Source organism: Fusarium mangiferae (assembly GCF_900044065.1).
Source record: "Fusarium mangiferae strain MRC7560 genome assembly, contig: FMAN_scaffold002, whole genome shotgun sequence".
Classification (NCBI taxonomy): Eukaryota; Fungi; Ascomycota; class Sordariomycetes; order Hypocreales; family Nectriaceae; genus Fusarium; species Fusarium mangiferae.
In genome coordinates, this window is record NW_024573922.1 from 911,783 (window position 1) to 929,465 (window position 17,683).

The following is a 17,683-nucleotide window of genomic DNA, read 5'->3' on the forward strand; positions in this document are numbered from 1 at the left end:
TCCCAGGCCCAGTTGTATTACTATCAAGCCTTCGCAGGCGCAGCCTTCTTGGTAACATCACCTTTCACAAAAGCCGCAAGCTCGTCAAGGTACCGCACATTAGCTGTCTCAAGCTGTTTTGATACCCACGAGAGCTTCATCGCATATGCAGCAAGGCCACCCATAGACTCCCAGTTCTTGACTTCACACGCATCTGGCCCCTTGGCAGTGACAACCTGTACCCGCTCAATGGTTGCAGCCCACCAGGGTAGGTAATTGCTCTTCCATGCCAGCTTAGATTCTTGCTCTCCGTGGCTTAGTATTAGGATCTGTATCCGCGTTAGATAGAGCTCATAACTGACCTTATATACTGGGACATACCTCAATTGGGATTTTCATGATGTTGTCACCGCTATCGGTCAGAGTCTCCAGAATCCCGTTGACTCCTGGCTCTACCGCTTCTGAAGCCTCAGTATCGATGAATTTGAGTCTGGGAGTCCAAGTGTTCCACTTGCTGTATCTTCTAAAATCGACCATGGCGTTGAACACCTCTTTAGCAGGTGCATCAATCACGATAGTGCTTCCGGCGGTGAACACAATTCGACCCGTACCCAGGGATGGTGTTGCTGTCGGAGTTGTCCACCCAACTGCCTTTGGCGCTTCCATGGTCAGAAACAAAAGCTGGAGGTTCAATGACACCAGGTATAACAAATCTTGGAAGAGTCAAATGCCAATAAACAAACAAATTCATGCGGCTCTCTTTATAACAGATCGATATCTCACACGTGACGTAAAAAACTCTAGTAACGTCTCATAATGTCTCGAGACTAACCGAGTCAAGACATTCAAAAGGCTAGCCCAGTTTGAACTTTGCTTATGCACTTTGTTTTCTCTTCGCCAGTCGGCAGATGCATGAAACAGTAATTAAGACTCGGACCATCCTGATACTAACCACCATTGCTTGATTCTTGTGTTCTTCTTCACAAACAGAGGCAAGCAATATTGGGTCATCTTCTATATACAATACCTAGAAGTATCGGGAGTACTGAGGATAGACTTGGCAGAAACTTAGATTACTTGCTTTTGTTCCTTGTACTAAGGACTAAAAGTTTCCTTGCTCCTTCAGGCTTCATCAAGTGTCTACTAATGTTTGGAACTAGGGCCTTGGGCACGTATCATCGGTATTTCTATATTGATCTCATACTAATGTCATCTGCTCCAGAATTGAAAGTTTGTTTCGAACCACCAGCCGTTCGAAGAAAGTTCCCTCACTCTCAAAAGATGAATTGTGGGAAAGGATGGGCGCTGCGGGTAACCCTCAAGAGTCCACCCTGTCGTCAAAATATCATTCAGTGACTCACTGATCCCTGGGGCTTGGGTTTGACGGAGGAGTTTTCTTGAGTGTAATGGCGACCTTATCGTCAGATTGGCCAGCATCTGAAGCATTCCAACCAATGACATAAACACCATCGATCTCCGATGGCGTGGCATACCAAAGCGAAGTCATTTGTCCATTCTCTTCGACCATGACAAAAGTGCCATATGTCATCAGATCCAATACATAACCGTCGGCATCGGCCGTGCTGTTAATCAACTTGACGCTATGAGAAGACGATGACGGTCCCGGAACAGCGAAAGTAAGGTTGGACCAGCTCGGATCACGTCCTTTGGCATAGCCAGTCGTGTTTGGAGAGGCATACCACGCATCATCTCCTATGGTAACTGAGAGGTGTCAATAGTGTTCAAACTGGAAAGACACTTTACTTACACAGAATCGGGGCGGCCTCATCGTCATCGACCTTGCTGAAGTTTCCAACAAAGATCTCATCTAATGGTTTGAATAAGTATGTCTCACAGGCCGATGGACAAATAACGTACCGCCGGAAGAAAAGATGGGAAGACCGCCAACCCCAGTTCCATAAGCGTAAAGAGAAAAGGGACCGGTGTCGCTAGCAGCAGTAGCAGCAGTAGCAGCAGTCGCCAGAAGCGACGCTGCAAAAGTGGTGAGTCCAAGATGATACATTTTTCAGAACACTGTATCGCTGATATGATGGAGAAGAATGGGGCAACTAACCAGATTATATGATAACAAGACGCGTTAATAGACCAATACGGGTGTTGTGGCTGTGAGCCCACAAGACGAGGCCCCATTGAATACGTAATCGGTATAACGGAGCGTTTATCGATATCTCAAGGTCTTATTGCCGACGAAACGCTGACGCGGAAGCACGGGCGAGCACAGCCTTTTCCATTCCTGGCATCCTCCGGACGGACCGATCCGCTGCGGTGTGACAATGAATTCGTCCTTCAGCCAATCCTATTTGTTCTTTGGTGTTTCTTATCGTCTCACGAGATTGTTCCACTACTAAAGTTCTTTTTAAGTCTATGCGGATGGCACGGAATGTGGGCGACCGGTGCTTGTAAACCTCCGTGATCGTTCCGGCAGTTGTGAAACGCCCGAGCGTGTTCACGAGGCTTCATTTCTGGCAGTGACGACGACTTGTCTTAATAGTCTACCTGTAAGAGGTCCGTGATACGAGAAGTTCTTTTGCAGAATGATAGGTCTCTTTTACGATGGGCAGGTGAGCTTCCTAAACGGACAGCTCGAGGGCTGGACTGAAATATTTAAGAATAGGCTGTAGAGGAAGAATAGAAATGAAAAATAACACAAATCATTCAGACTTCTTTCTTATCTCCTCTAGCATTATAATTCTGTGTATTTGAAGTCCTTGGTTGAGTTTCAGCTTGTGTCGGTAGAAATGAAGCTCTTGCAATTTCTCCCGGCTGGCATTCTCTGCCTCAGCCAAGTTCACGCTCGAAGCCCTCTTCACCAGCTGAACCGCCGCGCTTGCAGTGGAAACACCGCTTCTACTCGCTCGGAGTGGTGCGACTACTCCATTGACACGGACTACAGCACTGAAGCTGTAGATACTGGCGTCACTCGCGAGTACTGGCTAGAGCTGACGGACGTTACTGTTGCCCCTGATGGCTACTCTCGTTCAGCCATGGCCGTCAACGGTACCATTCCTGGGCCTACTCTCTTTGCTGACTGGGGTGACACTGTTGTCATTCACGTCACAAACTCTCTCAGCACTTCTCTGAATGGTACCAGCATGCACTGGCATGGTATTCGTCAGAACTACACCAACCAGTATGATGGTGTATCATCTATCACTCAATGCCCCCTTGCCGTTGGGGAGTCTGTGACTTATACCTGGAAGGCCACCCAGTATGGCTCGACTTGGTATCACTCCCACTGGGCTCTGCAGGCGTGGCAAGGCATCTTCGGCGGTATCATCATCAACGGACCTGCCACGGCAGACTACGATGAGGATCTTGGCATGGTGTTTCTCAATGACTGGGATCATCAGACCGTCGATGAGTTGTACAGTTCGGCTGAGACCAATGGACCTCCCACCTTGGACAATGGTCTCATCAACGGTACAAACGTCTACGGGGACGACGACAGCTCTTCTCAAACAGGCACTCGCTTCAATGTATCGTTTGAGTCTGGCACTTCCTACCGTATGAGACTTGTCAATGCCGCAGTTGACACTCACTGGAAGTTCTCGATCGACAACCATACCTTGACTGTGATCGCAGCAGACCTTGTACCAATTGAGCCATACGAAACCACAGTTCTGGACTTGGGCATGGGTAAGAGTGTTCTCCCTTGATCCTTTTCAGAAGTAACTAACCTTTGTAGGACAACGCTACGATATCGTAGTCACTGCAGATCAAGCGGACGTCGCCGACAACTTTTGGATGCGCGCCATCCCACAGGCCGCCTGTTCCGATAACGACTCCACCGATAACATCAAGGGCATCGTCTACTATGGAGACAGCCCCGGCACGCCATCCACTACTGCCTACGACTACACCGACGGTTGCGATGACGAGACGGATAATATCGTACCGTACATATCCAAGACAGTTGAAGATGCCAACTGGAATGATCTTGAGACGGCTACAGTTGGCAAGAACACAGCTGGTCTGTTCAAGTGGATGCTCAACAGCACCAGTATGTTGGTGGACTGGGCAAACCCTACACTTGCCCAGGTCCTCAACGATACAACTGACTTTGAGACCGATGATGCGGTCATTGAACTCAGCGACGGGAACCAATGGGTCTACTTCGTTATTGAGACGACTCTACCAGTACCCCATCCCATTCATCTCCACGGACACGACTTCTTTATCTTGGCCCAAGGGACGGGTACTTATTCTTCCTCTATAACCCTGAACACAGATAACCCTCCTCGACGAGACACAGCTATGCTGCCTGCCAACGGGTATCTGGTGATGGCTTGGGAGACTGACAATCCTGGCGTTTGGTTATGCCACTGCCATATTGGTAAGTCAAGGACATCTTAGGTCTGGAGCATTACTGACTTTGCGAAACTTCAGGTTGGCATACATCCGAGGGATTCGCGTTGCAGTTCCTCGAGCGTTCAAGCGAGATTGCTGACATCTCTACATCGAGCTATGTTTCGGACGTTTGCGATGGCTGGAGTACTTTCCAGAGTGAGTCGTCGATCGAGCAGGAGGATTCTGGTGTTTAATACCACAAGCATCTCTACTGTGTAGGAGCCATTCGTTACTGAGTGAAGCCGTGGGAATAATTAATTGTTGATCTGTGGCTACAAATGTATTCTTCTCACTGGTGGGCGTGGCCAACAGTAACCACTGTAGCAAATGATCCATTCCAGCCTCATCAACTTTCAGCACCGTCCAATCCTCCACTCGTTTGGCGCCAAGCTTCTCATAGAATCTCAATGCTCTCGCGTTATCCTTCAAACAGAGCCACTCCATCTTTACGCAACCCGCTTTCTTGGCCGCTGATGTCATAGTTTCGACCAACTTCCGCGCGTATCCGTGAGGTCTGTATTCCGGGGCGACGTAAATCTCCTCCATCCAGACTCCAGGAGAAGCTCCCCATGTCGTGTAGTTAAAGAAGTAAATCAACAGTCCAGCGGGCTTCCCATCAGGTGAGAAGGCCAATATAGGATGTCCGATACGGTACTCGGGAGAGCCGGTGACGTCTGTCAAGTGGAGTGTCCTTGCCAGACGTTCCTCGGTTGCAGTGACAACGGTTCCTGGAGCTTGCTCTTCTGCGCCAGCACGGATTAAACTCAAGATAGTAGGAATATCTACGTGAAAGGTTAGTCGAGGGACAACAGTCGTGTTTACAACTAAGTACCTTGAGAAGACGCCGGACGGATTTCGGGTGAGGAGGTCATCTCGAATAATGAATGTTCAATATTGGTAGAGGCACTGAAATTCAATTTATAATCCCTCAAAGAACTAAGTATCATGTAGTAGTCTTTCAGATTACTGGTCTTTTCGAGAGTTCCGTTTATTTATACTGATTTCCTCATGAAGTAGCTCCACGCCCTATTCATGACAAGTGGAGTTTGGGCTGATTGACTGGTGGTGCTCAATGACTCACGCGGCTTGTCAACCTGAATGACTCATTGGATCCTCTTTCCAGCTTGAGAAAGAAAAGAATACATAGAATCCACTGAATGACATATTATGCCAGTAGGTCTCTCACATATACCCATGGCGATAGGCCAAATTACCAACTGTGAGATCAAAACCCGATATCGGTCAAAACACTACTGAAGGGACATTGCGAACAGACAGGTCGGAGAAACTGTCCTTTTCGATCAGAGGTAATTGATTGAAAATTTACCATAGATTTGATATGAAGGCTTAGTGATACTCAACTACAGGAATGAACCGAATTAAAATACTTAGAGGAACGAATGACCGCGAAATGCAGTGGCTGCAGCCATAACCAGTTATAGAATATGCTATCGTAAAGGGGAGTTTTGTTCAGAAGTTTTTTAAGCATGTCTACACGTTCCTACGCATTAAAACCGAAGACAACGGATAAAAGGTAAATCTCAGTCGATATAAATATTCAGGCACCAAACTGGCAAACAGTAACCAGTGGCTAGCCAGGGACCTATGATGAGACATTCTCATCACCTTCGCCGGAGGAACTAGGCAACGGGCCAGTAAACTTTCCCTCGGCAAGTCGGATTTCCATTTCTCTTCCTTGGCCGTTTTTGTCTTTTGTGTGATCTACCGGGATGCTTCGTAGTCAAAAGCTTAAAACTTTGGTAGCCAGTGGTATCATCGTGCTTGTCTTAGACACTCTTTTGTTTGAGTCTCGACCATTCGTCTGCTCTGTCAGTACCTTCGGTTTTAACAGTTTGACTTTTCTAAACCCGTGTTGCGCCCAGCACAACCAATCATCACTATCAGCATGTTCCGGAAATATCCTGTTATCATTTCACGACATTCCAAGGCTATCAAAGCCGCTAGACCAATTTTCTTCCCCATTCTCTAGCTATATGTCATCTCCATTATCGAAATCCCTCATTTTTCTTCTATCTCTCGCGTTGGTCAAACGGAGGGCCAGGCCAGCACCCTTGAGCAACGTACTTGACACCCTGACCGATGTCATAGGCACGGGCTGCCTGCCCAGCTCATCTGTTCAAGATGAATCCGACTACGCCTCTGCTGTCCGCCGACCGAACGTCAACGCCCTACAGTAACTTGACCGAGTTTCCTCCTTTGGTTCTCAGAAATGACCAGAAGCGACGAGGGACAAAGAAGAGCTTGCGAATCAAGATACAAATTCCCTTGTTGTGCTACGCGCGTTTTATGGTGACGATGGCATACTTCTCCATCTTCCCATACGTAGCTCTGATGATACAGCACAATAGAAGCTCACGGGCCACCAATATCGGTACATACATAGGCTTCTTTGAAGTACTATTCTTAGCTGCACAGGCCCTGACATCGATGTTCTGGGTCATCATGGCAAACAGATTCGGTGACAAGTCGATACTGGTCTCTATCCTTCTTGGCACGGCTATCAGCTCGGTCATTTTCGGCTTTACGTCCTCAGTCTGGCAAATGGCACTCTGCCGGTGCTTCATGGGACTGGTCTCAGGTGGGGACGTCGTCATCCGCGTCATGATCGGGAAACGATGCATGACGGAGACAGAGGCTACTCGTGGATTCAGCCTATCTTCCCTAGCTGGAAATGTCGGGATGGCCTCCGGACTTCTCATGGGCCATGCTCTTACCAGCCATTTCAGTCAATACTCAACTATCTTCAAAACCGTTTCTTTTCTTGGCCAGCATCCATTCTGTCTCCCAGGAATTACGATTGGCGTCACGAGTGCAACTTGCGTCATCGTCGCTACACTATTCATGGAGGATGCCAACGAGGCCGCGGAAGATACCCAGTCTGCGAGCTTTCTTCCTCCAACCAGGACATCTCTTCGCGAACTACTCAGGTCTCCCGGTGCCAGTAACACGGTTTCATCGTTTATCAACATAAGCCTGTTGGGTTCTGCTTTCACGGCCGTGGAAACCCTCGCACTATACACAGACATCAGCCAAGGCGGCCTGGAATTACCAGGTCACGAAGTTACGCTGTACATGATCTGTCAGGTCGCTTTCGCAGCATGCTGGCTATTTTCTATATACCCAGCCTTATACCGACATTTTGGTACACAGAACATCATCTCATCAAGCCCACTTGTTTTTACTTTCCTCTTTCTGAGTCTTAGCATCACGAATGCATTTGTTCGCTCTGGTAGCGAACCTGATTTCTACCTATTTCGGGTCGTTTTGGGCGTGATGACAATCATGGGGCCCGTTGTCTACATGACAGTTACGGCAGTCTACGTTGGCTTGCAAGAGGTTTCGCCCTGTCCTCAAGAGCTTGGTTTGCTCAATGGAGTTGCAGAAGCGGCTTCTTGCCTTCTACAAGCGACAGTTTTATCACTGGGGATTTTGATCTATGCCTTTTGCAATGACCCTAGTGTGACAGCTGGGTATCTTAACTGGGTTGTCTTATTACTGGTCGGGTTATCTTTCTTTATTTTCATATTTCCTACTTGGACGAGGCTCACAAAAAGTTAACAGGAAGCGCGAACACTGAGTCTCGTGGCTTCCAAACATCTATCTTGGACAAGCTAAATTTCCTTTACTTCGATTTGCGTTGTATCATATAGATAGCGGTGATCAGCCGAAAATGTATGTAATGCTTCCCTGCTTGGAGGTAACATCTCACAAGCATGCCAAATGCCAATATTTAGTAGCCCTCATTTCAGTATTGCATTATTCTCTTCTGAACTGGGCTACGCATTTCCACCCTCTCGGCACCTAGTGTTTGCTCCATCATGCTCTATGTGTTGCCACTCTTCAAAGAATCGAACAATCGGTGCTAGGTTTGATGCGCCCAGCGGGAGCTGAAATGGTTTGTATTAAGCTGGAGGCTTGATGTGATGTTCGAAAGACCATTTATGCTTCTGGCGAAGTAACTAAACGAAGCTGCATGACACAAATCCTCGCTTTGTCTCGTGATTAGAATATACTGTTCTTCAAATGGTACAAGTGTCACCAAGGTAGAACTGAGACTGTTAAGGTTAAGGAGATGCAAATTTATGATAGCATTACCAATCTTCTGTCCCCCACGCTTTCATCTTGCTCTCTTCTGCACCACCTTTGCAACCTAACATCCAAATGACACTCAATTACCGGCAATTTCTTCCACTATGTTATAGTAATTGATCATGGTCAGTGACTGTCATCCTCCTGTAGTAAATATAATGTTGCCTCATTAGAGCACGCTAAGAATATTTCGTCTACGTCTGGCACATTCTAGCGAAATGCGACCGAGTGTTTCCAATCAACTATTCTCTCAAGGTTATTTCATTCTACTAAATCTGCTCGGAGATACACGAATAGTTCCATTCTTGACCATTCTTTACGCACCATTGGTGCCTGAAGCTCCGTTGCTACCATTGCGTAACTCCAGGGTCTGTTCATCGCTTGGCTTGCGGGCTCCCTTCAATGTCACCTTTGTCTCTTCCCACTGCTCAAATCGTCTATACGCAATTGGTGCATCCTCCAAGCTGTACTCGTTTGAGAAGATGAAACCAGGCCGTGCCCTTCCACTCTTCACAAGCTCGACTAGAGCCTTGATGTTCCCCTTAATGTCCACAAGTCCGCCTTGGATACGGATTCCCTTGATCCAGGCCTCGGCTATTGGAAACTTGATCTCAGCCTTCAAGTCAGGCTTGTGAACTATTCCCCTGCCACCGAACTCGCTGACCAATGCAGTGATATGTACTCCGATGACGCCAATACCACCGCCGGAGGTAGTGATTTTCACAGCTTCACGAAGGATGTAGTCCTGCTGCGGCTTCAAGTCATCGTTGAGGCAGACTTCACCCACGGCGTCGATAGCCCGAGTGACTCCTTGGGGGCGTAAAGCCAGGATCTGATCAGATGCCTTACCACCTCGGGTAAAGTTGATGGGCTGCGCACCAATGGAAGCAGCCTTGGCAAGGCGAGAAGCAACGTGGTCGATTACGTAGACATGAGCGGCGCCACGAATTATGGCGCTGTATGCAGCCATAAGTCCAATGGCACCAGCGCCGAAGACAGCGACAGTATCACCAGCTTCAAAGCCGGAGAAGTCAATGGCGGTCCAGCCAGTAGGGAAGGCATCAGTAAGAGGTAGCCATTCCTTGTCATCAAGCTTATCGGGAAGCTTGGCCAGGGATGAATCAGCCCATGGAATTCGAGCATACTCAGCTATTCACAAGCGTCAGATGCACGAAAACAAAGATAAATAAGGAAGCGGTCTCACCTTGTAGTCCTGTATCGCCATGGAACATTCCACCAAGGCCAAGGCCAATAATAGGCTGATCGGTCACAAGCATCGAAGGCTTGGGTAGCAAGTTTCCATCCTCTGCGAAAGCCAGAATCAGAACTCGGTCGCCGGGCTTCAAGAAGTCCACGGCTGGACCGACTTCCTCGACGATGCCAACAGCCTCATGACCCACGCCGAACTTTTCTTCGGTGCCGAAGAGACCGTGGTAGATGTGAAGATCAGAGCCACAGATAGCGGAGGTGGTGATACGAACAACTGCGTCTTCTGGTTCGATGAGCTTGGGGCGTGGAATGATGTTGACAGACATGTCACGAACGTTGCCCTCCCACTGGACAGCGCGCATAAAGCCCGTTTTCGAAGAAGTATCCATATTGAAGAAGGGAAAGTTTTAGAAGGCACACGAGAATTGGCTATGCAAGAGATCCTTGCTTGAAGTGAAGTTTCTTCTTTTGCTATTCAACGAGGAGACAAATCAATTTATACCAAGTAATCCCTGTCAGCATCAATTCCGGTCAGGTTCTCAAAAGGAGAAAATGACGTGATATAGACAAACTCTTTCAGTCACAAGATTTTAAGCTTAGCTGAGACATGTAAGAAATACTACCCTTAGGAATGCTTTGGGATATTTTATGGTAAGCGGAAAGAACTTGTGATGGGAACCGTCAGCGCCCAGCCTCACCGCGTAAGATTGGTCGGGGTAATACGAGGCTATGTTCAGAGAGCGTGACCAGTAGCAGGTATTTATTGCACTGGAAGCTTTCTTATCTGCCAGTCGAAAGTTCTTATAGGCCAATGATTGGTGAAAGGGCCCAGAGACATACTGTACGCGTACTATCAGGCATAATACTCCCAAGGCTTACTACAGTATCAAATGACGCATCAGAATGATATTTTTAACTTGAGTTGTTGGTGATTCCCTTGAGAACTATCTTCGCCAGATCTTGATTGGCAGCTTGCCCATGATCAAGTTGAAGGCTTCGAACCTGTCTACCGTGAAGTCCTTAGTCGGCATCGCAAAGTCATATCGATGCACCAAAGTAGCCAATACAATCTGCTGTTCCAAGTACGAGATGTTTCGTCCGATACACCCTCTCGCGCCCGCTGAGAATGGGATGAAGAATGGTTCCATCCTCTTACGTTCCTCCAGGTTGAGCCACCGCTCTGGCTTGAAGACATATGGCTCGGGATAAATGTCCTCATTGTGGTGAGCGCTCCAGATAGTCATTGACACAGATGTATCACCTGGGATCCAGGTATCCATGATTTTAGCGCCTTCAGGTGGTGTACGTCGGGGGAGGCCTGAGCTGACGGGAGGAATGAGGCGAAGGCCTTCATCGAGGCAGGCTTTGAGATATGGTAGGTCTTTGACCTTGTCAAATGGCGCGATGACATCGTCTTCATCCATGACAGCAGCGACTTCATCCCTCAGCTTTTGCATCTGCTTGGGATGGCTAATCAACAGTTGAAGGATATGTGTCAGGGCAATCGCTGTAGTCTCCGCTCCAGCATCAATGATAGCAGAGGTCTCGGCGACAATCTCTCCCCACTCGAGCTCATTTGGAACACCGTTTTTGTTAATCATAAGACACGAGAAAAAATCATCGAGCTTCTCTCCAGCCTCATATCTCCTCAGTCTGTCCTTAGCTTGGTGGTAGCAAACGTCTCCCCAAGGTGCACTGGTGGCCCAGTAGCTCTTCCACTTGTTGGGGACAACTTTCGAGATGCGAGCGAGCCACGGGTAGAGTTCGTACTCCCAGACGAAGACTGACTTGCACATGGCTGCGGCGTTCTGTGCTTGGCGATATCGTGCGGGATAGAGTGTTCCGTCGGGCTTTTCGGCAATGACTTCATCGGTACCGGTCTCGAGGAGAGTCATCTTTGAGGAGAGAGCGATGTAGTTGATTGCTTCGATAGTCCAGAGATTGATCCAGTGGTTGAAGTCAATTGTGAGATCTTCGGGGTCAGGATTGGTGTTGGGCTTGAGAGGTCCCGTGCATCGCTGATCAAAAGCATCAAGCAATCTCTGCGTGGTATACTGCACTTTGAACTCCCACTTCTCAAGATTCCTTGTCGCAAAAGCAGCAGATAAAAGTCTTCGCTTTCTGCTATGATCACCCTTGTCAACAACATCAAATAGGTTACGATGCGTTCCAGCCAGGACTGTCTCTTTGTGATCTTTGGTGCATTTTGTCTGATGACCGTAAATGTCTCTGACAGCTTGGGGATGGCTGAATGACAATGCATTGGGCCCGATTCTGAGAATGTGCTCGCCACGGCGATCATGTTCAGCAGCAAGTGTCTCTGATCGAGTGCCGGTGTGACTGAGATAACAGTGGCGCAGATCCGTTAGAGGAGAAAGCCACGAGAAGTTTGCATATTTCCTCAGACCCTTTGGATCAATGAAGTACAAGATGATGGGGTAGATGACAAGACGAATAAATAGGCCTGCAAGGCCGGCCCCAAGGAGAATAAAGCCAATCATGGTTGTGAAGGGGTCACGATGAGGTGAGTTGATCGATCTCGAATTCACGAGGAGTCGGATCTTATATCTTGAGCTTTCGACATAGAGGGCCAAATAGTGCGGCGACAACACCGACGCATAACGAAGACGTGCACCAATGAAACGACTCTATTTTCTCCATATTCAACAGATTTTGATCTCTATTGTTAGATAAATTGCCCGCGGGATTCGCTTTTCGGCGAAACTCTTCCTGATTGAGACGTGTCGCCAAGCACCTGGAGGAGTAAATTTCCGTTCCTGGTAATGGTGTCGGGAATGGTGGGAGTTGCGGGGAAGATATGCGCTAACATGACATCAATCATGGACCAAGAACAGTAATTGATTCCGCGGAAAGCAAAATGTGAGCTTAATGGTCAATGAGCAAATGCTAAGCATCAATGAATCGTGCTTCTCATTCTGCGCAGTCTACCAAGTTCTACTCGTCCATCTTCTGTATCTCAAATAGCTGCGGCAGCAAACCCGACAACATGTCGTCCAAACTCTGCCACTTGATACCCAAAGCTTTCTCAGTTGCACTTGCATCTACACCAAAATGCGTAGAAGCCTCCCTTAGCCCCGGTGATCCCTTGGGGATCTTGTCCTTATTCTTGCCGGCAACCTCCCTTGCGACATCAGCGATCTCTTGGTTACAGTACACTCCCGCCGCAAGAAGATATCTTTCACCACTTGCTTCAGGGACCTGAATGGCCTTGAGGTGCGCAAGAGCGACATCTTTGACACTAACCCAGACAGGGCCTTTAGTGGCAGGTATCTCGCCGTCTTGGCCGGCGGAGACAATACCATAGACGATTTGGTTGGAAGTGTTGAGATGTTTTGATGACTTGGGCACAGCGCCTTGTAGAAATGGTCCGAACACCATAGCCGGGTTCAAGCTTACAAGATCAAAGTGCGCAGCTGAATTCTCTTCCATCCACTTCCAAGCTACCTTTTCAGCAACAGTCTTGCTGGCGCGGTATGCCACTGCTGCGGCTGGTGCGTTTACACCATCCTCATACGTCAATGGAGACCAATCCTTGGCAGTATAAATCTTGCCTGGCTGCAGTCCTTTCGAGGCATCGTAGATACCTGCAAACGAGTTGGTGTGCACAATGCGCTTGACGCCACCAAGCTGATTTGCTGCATTGAGGATGGCCGTTGAACCGTTGACAGCAGGGATCATGAGGTCCTTTTCCAAGTCTGTTGTATCATAGTGGAAAGGAGCTGCAAGGTGTAAAATTGCATCAGGTCGGATGGAGCCAAAGGCTGAGATGTACGATTCAACGGAAGTGATGTCCTCGACTATTCTGACAGAGAGATTGGGGTCTCTGCCATGTAGTTCAAGAACTTGCTCAACTTTTGTCTGAGATCTGACGGTGCCCAAGACCTTGTATCCTTCACACAAAAGAAGAGCGATACAGTGTTGGGCTATGAAGCCATTGGCTCCAGTGACGGCGACAAGAGATGGTGGCAGAATGGGCTTGGGATATGCTGAAGGCATTTTGGCGGTGACAACTTCAGTGACTGGTTGCGATAAGGCTGAAAATCAGATTCAGTTTATGATTGGAAATGTTTAAAGAAGACTATCAAGGCAGTCATAATTGAACATACAGTACAGAGGTCTATTCTATTCTATTCTATTGACAGCCCAGCTCACCCGCGGTATTCATCGCCTGTTCCTCTTTTGGTTTAGCGCTGCCATGGCCGTCGCAATGATAACTTTGCGACGGCTGCAGACCAAAGCGCGTCCCGCACTCTCGTCACTGTCGGATAGCGGCGCTGATTTTGTCCGATAGCCGATTGATTCTCCTCATGCTGACATGACGTCACAAGCAGATTGTCTTTGATTCCGCAAGAGCAAACAGTTGGGCATTTCGTCCGAAATTTACACCAATTTTTCACTTGTTTTCGGTATACTCCTCCCAGTTCACGCGCTGTCGTCGCCTGTTAACGTTGCGACGGATTATTGTGATCTTGCCCCACTAACCGATAACACATCTTATCGGCGCTATCAGTTGAGCGATAATGATAAGGAACGGTCGGCCACTGGCCTGTGGACTCAGCAAGCAATGGGTCTGTTAAACAAAGCATACCCTACACACAGTCAACAATCATAGCGTTACCATGTAAAAAACACAGAAATAAAGCAGTTTTATATGATCTAATAAATGTCAGACGGTTTTGAACAGCAGCGAGGTACCAGATTAGTGAATAGAACGCCAAAAGCTAGATTGGCAACTATGATGCACAACCATATCAATTTACCTAGATTAGAGGTACAGCTTGCCAAAAAAAAATTATAAGGGTAACGTTATGTGTTCACCGCCTGTATTGATGACGTCTAAACTCCCGCAATTGCCCTCTTCTTCAAAACAGCCGAGTTCTCATTTAATCCGGCCCAGTCATGAGCATCCAAGCAAGCCTGTCGGCTCAACAACACAGCAACCTTGGTCCTCTCCCTTAATTCCTCCTCATACTCATCAATAGCTTCATTCAACCCTTTCCATTTATGATAGACTCCTTCCAAAGCTTTTGTCAACCGATAAGCATCAAGGATACCATGGTTCGCTGCTTCGCCTCGATACATGGTCATCGCATGCGCCGCGTCGCCAGCTAGAGTAACCCTCCCGTTGCGATTATCCCAAGGTGGACATGGCCAGTCCTGTAGGACTATCTCAATCACTTCAGAACCCTCTGGAATTCTTTGTACAGTGTCCCGAAGGACGGGATTGAATTCTGTGGCGCGTTGCTTCATATATGCCAAGCGCTCCGCGTCGGTGGCTTTGACCTCGTCTTCTGGCGTTTTCATAGGCCACGATATCATGACTTGTACGCGATAATGCTCATCCTTTGTTCCAGCAGTACCATTAACGACTGGTGTTTCTAGCATGCTGAACCAGAAGAACGTCCCTGTCTCAGGATGACAGCCTTGGAACAGAAGAGGATCGATGTCTTTTAATGGCTTTACCTGCTCTGGCGTGAGATCTAGAGCAGCACCAGTAAATCGTACCGGCAGTCGAATATTTCGGTATGACTCTGGTGCTAAGAATTTCCTTGTTCTTGAGTTGCTGCCCTCAACGCCAACGATAAGAGACCCTTCAGCTTGAGATCCATCCTCGAACGCAGCGACAACGCCGTCGTCGCGCTCTTCAATTGAAGCAAGTCGCTTGTTCCAATTAACGTGATCAGAAACACTTTCGAGCAAGACCTTGCGCAGCTTCTCTCTATTGACTCGTCGTCGATCGCCAGGGGGAATGAGGAATTTCGGCTCCAGGGTCTTAAGGTTGATGAAGACAAATTTTCCGAGCCCTTGACGGTCGGCTTCAGGGTCGACTTGGACTGATTCGACGTCCTTGAATGCTTCTTCCGATAAGAGTTCTCTGAGGAATGGGAGGACCCAATGGAGTGTTATGGCCCAGCCTTGACCGCGGGAGCTGATGTGACTGTCGCGTTCGTAAATCTGAAAGGGAATGCCAAGCTTCATGATCCATGTTAGCGGGCTGATTGACGAGGTGGTTTGAGAGGCGGATTACCTTCTTGAGGCCATGGGCGAGGACAAGGCCAACAACCCCAGCGCCGATTATGAGAACTGGTTTACGGTCTTTGGACATGGTGATGTTCACGTGAGCTTTACACAAAGAATGATCAATGAATTGGGTTTGTGTTCAATTTTGGTCGCTTTGAACAAGGGGAAATACCAGGGTTTATTCTCTCATAATATCAGATTGACCCTCGAGACACTTCGCAGTTGAAGTGAGTGCGACGGCATCACACGTCATGAAGCTCTTATCGGGGTTATCTACGTTACAGTGAGGTCCCAGCAGCGCGGTTCAGTGCATCCAGCGCAGTGAGGGGTCCGTCGGAAGTCGCCGCTATGCAACCGTCGGAAAAGCCTAATGAATTGCGCGCCAGACTAACTCGAATTGTCACTGTAAGATAGCGGGGACCGCGGAAATTAATGATCCTTGCGACAAGGCAATTAACATTGGAACATGCGCCGGAACTGGATGCGATGGAGGTGAGAATAGATTCATTCAAGAGTCAATTGATCTCGCTTCCGATTTATCGCATTCTCAACTCATTCATCCCCGATATCGTATCTTTGCCGCAATCACCATGACACAAGACACCAAGCATGAGGCTCTCCAGCCTGTTCATCCCTCAATGAAGGGCAAACTCGACCCTGTCTTTGAGAAGCTCTACAACGACAACGTCGCCAACACTCCCCTCAAACCAATTGATCTCGGCATCCTCCGATCGAAATACTCAGTTCTCTACTCGTACGGCACTGGCCCTGCACCAGATGTCGCGCGCCAATACGATACCCAGATCGTCACTCATGAGGGCATCACCCTAGATGTTCGAGTGTATGAGCCTGACGCTGCAGGTCCATGGCCTGTACATATCGACTACCATGGTGGCGGCTGGGGTCTAGGCGATCTGGATACCGAGAGTCATATTTGCAAGCACATCTGCAATGTCGCTGGCGTCGCCGTCATTGATGTCGCATATCGCCTTGTGCCCGAGAATGCTTTCCCTTGTGGTGTTACCGATAGTTTCGCTGCTCTCAAGTACATCTACGAGAAGGGCACCGAGCGATTCAGCATTGATCCTGAGAGAATCTCTGTTGGCGGAGTCTCAGCTGGTGGATTCATCAGTCTTGCGCTGGCGCACATGGCCCGCGATGCAGGAATCCCTCTCAAGCTCGTCGCTGTTGGAACACCAGTGATTGACGACCTGAGTCAATACTCTTCAGCATCAGATTCGCCGTTCAAGTCCATGCAAGAGAATGAGCATGCGCCAACACTCAATTGGGGCCGCCTAGCTTGGTTCGACAAGCTCAAATGGAGTTCGCTGGGCTCAACACCTGAAGAGATCGCTAAGAAGCGTGCGCAAATACCGGAGATTTATGGCAACCTGTTCAAGGCAGACAACTATAATAATCTCGCAAAGACTGTCATTTATACAGCGGGCGCCGACCCGTTGAGGGACGAGGGTGAGGCTTACGGAATGAAGTTGATTGAGCATGGCAATGAGGTGACGTTGAAGAGGTTCCCTGGCGTGCCGCATCCGTTTATGCATATGGATAAGGATCTTTGGCAGGCGAAGGAGTTTATTCTGCAGACTGCTGGTGCTATTCGGACTGCTTTACACGAGCTATAGTTTCAGATAGTGTAATTAGACCATTCTCTTAAACCGAAAATGCCATAAGCATCGATATCGTGAGCCTCTGTGAATCAATTTGAGGGAGAGCAAGGAATTGATGAGCCCGCGATGCTCAAGCCAAGCCCAGTCGCTGAAGACCTCGCTGTTAGCGGCCTATCGCCCCATACCCGACAGCGCTATCTAACCCCGCTTGGTACCACTGTAGCGCCTGATATGACGGATACCATATCACCAAACTAGCTGTTAACAGTCTAGCACTTACGCGCTATCAAGATAACGAGAGAGCCGGTTCCTAATTCCGGGTGACCCATACTTCCTCTCTCTCATTACCCCAG

The 17,683-nt window shown here is 48.4% G+C and overlaps 9 protein-coding genes across 9 annotated transcripts; 3 read left to right on the forward strand and 6 right to left on the reverse strand.

The window, feature by feature from the left end:
* Positions 1-1,336: 1,336 nt before the first annotated feature.
* FMAN_06421 (uncharacterized protein) lies at positions 1,337-2,002 on the reverse strand (the record flags this gene model as incomplete). The annotated part of the gene is made up of 3 exons (XM_041826799.1): positions 1,337-1,701; positions 1,748-1,807; positions 1,858-2,002. 3 exons carry the CDS (start codon positions 2,000-2,002, stop codon positions 1,337-1,339), a joined length of 570 nt encoding a protein of 189 aa, XP_041677826.1.
* A 736-nt stretch (positions 2,003-2,738) lies between these two features.
* On the forward strand, positions 2,739-4,541 carry FMAN_06420 (uncharacterized protein; the record flags this gene model as incomplete). The annotated part of the gene is made up of 3 exons (XM_041826800.1): positions 2,739-3,636; positions 3,686-4,333; positions 4,387-4,541. The coding sequence occupies 3 exons, from the start codon at positions 2,739-2,741 to the stop codon at positions 4,539-4,541; spliced, it is 1,701 nt and encodes a 566-aa protein (XP_041677827.1).
* Positions 4,542-4,636: 95 nt separating this feature from the next.
* On the reverse strand, positions 4,637-5,219 carry FMAN_06419 (uncharacterized protein; the record flags this gene model as incomplete). The annotated part of the gene is made up of 3 exons (XM_041826801.1): positions 4,637-4,689; positions 4,779-5,129; positions 5,180-5,219. 3 exons carry the CDS (start codon positions 5,217-5,219, stop codon positions 4,637-4,639), a joined length of 444 nt encoding a protein of 147 aa, XP_041677828.1.
* Positions 5,220-6,489: 1,270 nt separating this feature from the next.
* FMAN_06418 (uncharacterized protein) lies at positions 6,490-7,926 on the forward strand (the record flags this gene model as incomplete). Its single annotated transcript, XM_041826802.1, has 1 exon — positions 6,490-7,926. The coding sequence occupies one exon, from the start codon at positions 6,490-6,492 to the stop codon at positions 7,924-7,926; it is 1,437 nt and encodes a 478-aa protein (XP_041677829.1).
* An 847-nt stretch (positions 7,927-8,773) lies between these two features.
* On the reverse strand, positions 8,774-10,055 carry FMAN_06417 (uncharacterized protein; the record flags this gene model as incomplete). The annotated part of the gene is made up of 2 exons (XM_041826803.1): positions 8,774-9,606; positions 9,662-10,055. 2 exons carry the CDS (start codon positions 10,053-10,055, stop codon positions 8,774-8,776), a joined length of 1,227 nt encoding a protein of 408 aa, XP_041677830.1.
* Positions 10,056-10,610: 555 nt separating this feature from the next.
* On the reverse strand, positions 10,611-12,167 carry FMAN_06416 (uncharacterized protein; the record flags this gene model as incomplete). Its single annotated transcript, XM_041826804.1, has 1 exon — positions 10,611-12,167. The coding sequence occupies one exon, from the start codon at positions 12,165-12,167 to the stop codon at positions 10,611-10,613; it is 1,557 nt and encodes a 518-aa protein (XP_041677831.1).
* Positions 12,168-12,621: 454 nt separating this feature from the next.
* Positions 12,622-13,683, reverse strand: FMAN_06415 (related to plant dihydroflavonol-4-reductases; the record flags this gene model as incomplete). Its single annotated transcript, XM_041826805.1, has 1 exon — positions 12,622-13,683. One exon carries the CDS (start codon positions 13,681-13,683, stop codon positions 12,622-12,624), a length of 1,062 nt encoding a protein of 353 aa, XP_041677832.1.
* An 840-nt stretch (positions 13,684-14,523) lies between these two features.
* On the reverse strand, positions 14,524-15,793 carry FMAN_06414 (uncharacterized protein; the record flags this gene model as incomplete). The annotated part of the gene is made up of 2 exons (XM_041826806.1): positions 14,524-15,660; positions 15,716-15,793. The coding sequence occupies 2 exons, from the start codon at positions 15,791-15,793 to the stop codon at positions 14,524-14,526; spliced, it is 1,215 nt and encodes a 404-aa protein (XP_041677833.1).
* Positions 15,794-16,298: 505 nt separating this feature from the next.
* Positions 16,299-17,345, forward strand: FMAN_06413 (uncharacterized protein; the record flags this gene model as incomplete). The annotated part of the gene is made up of 1 exon (XM_041826807.1): positions 16,299-17,345. The coding sequence occupies one exon, from the start codon at positions 16,299-16,301 to the stop codon at positions 17,343-17,345; it is 1,047 nt and encodes a 348-aa protein (XP_041677834.1).
* Positions 17,346-17,683: the final 338 nt, after the last annotated feature.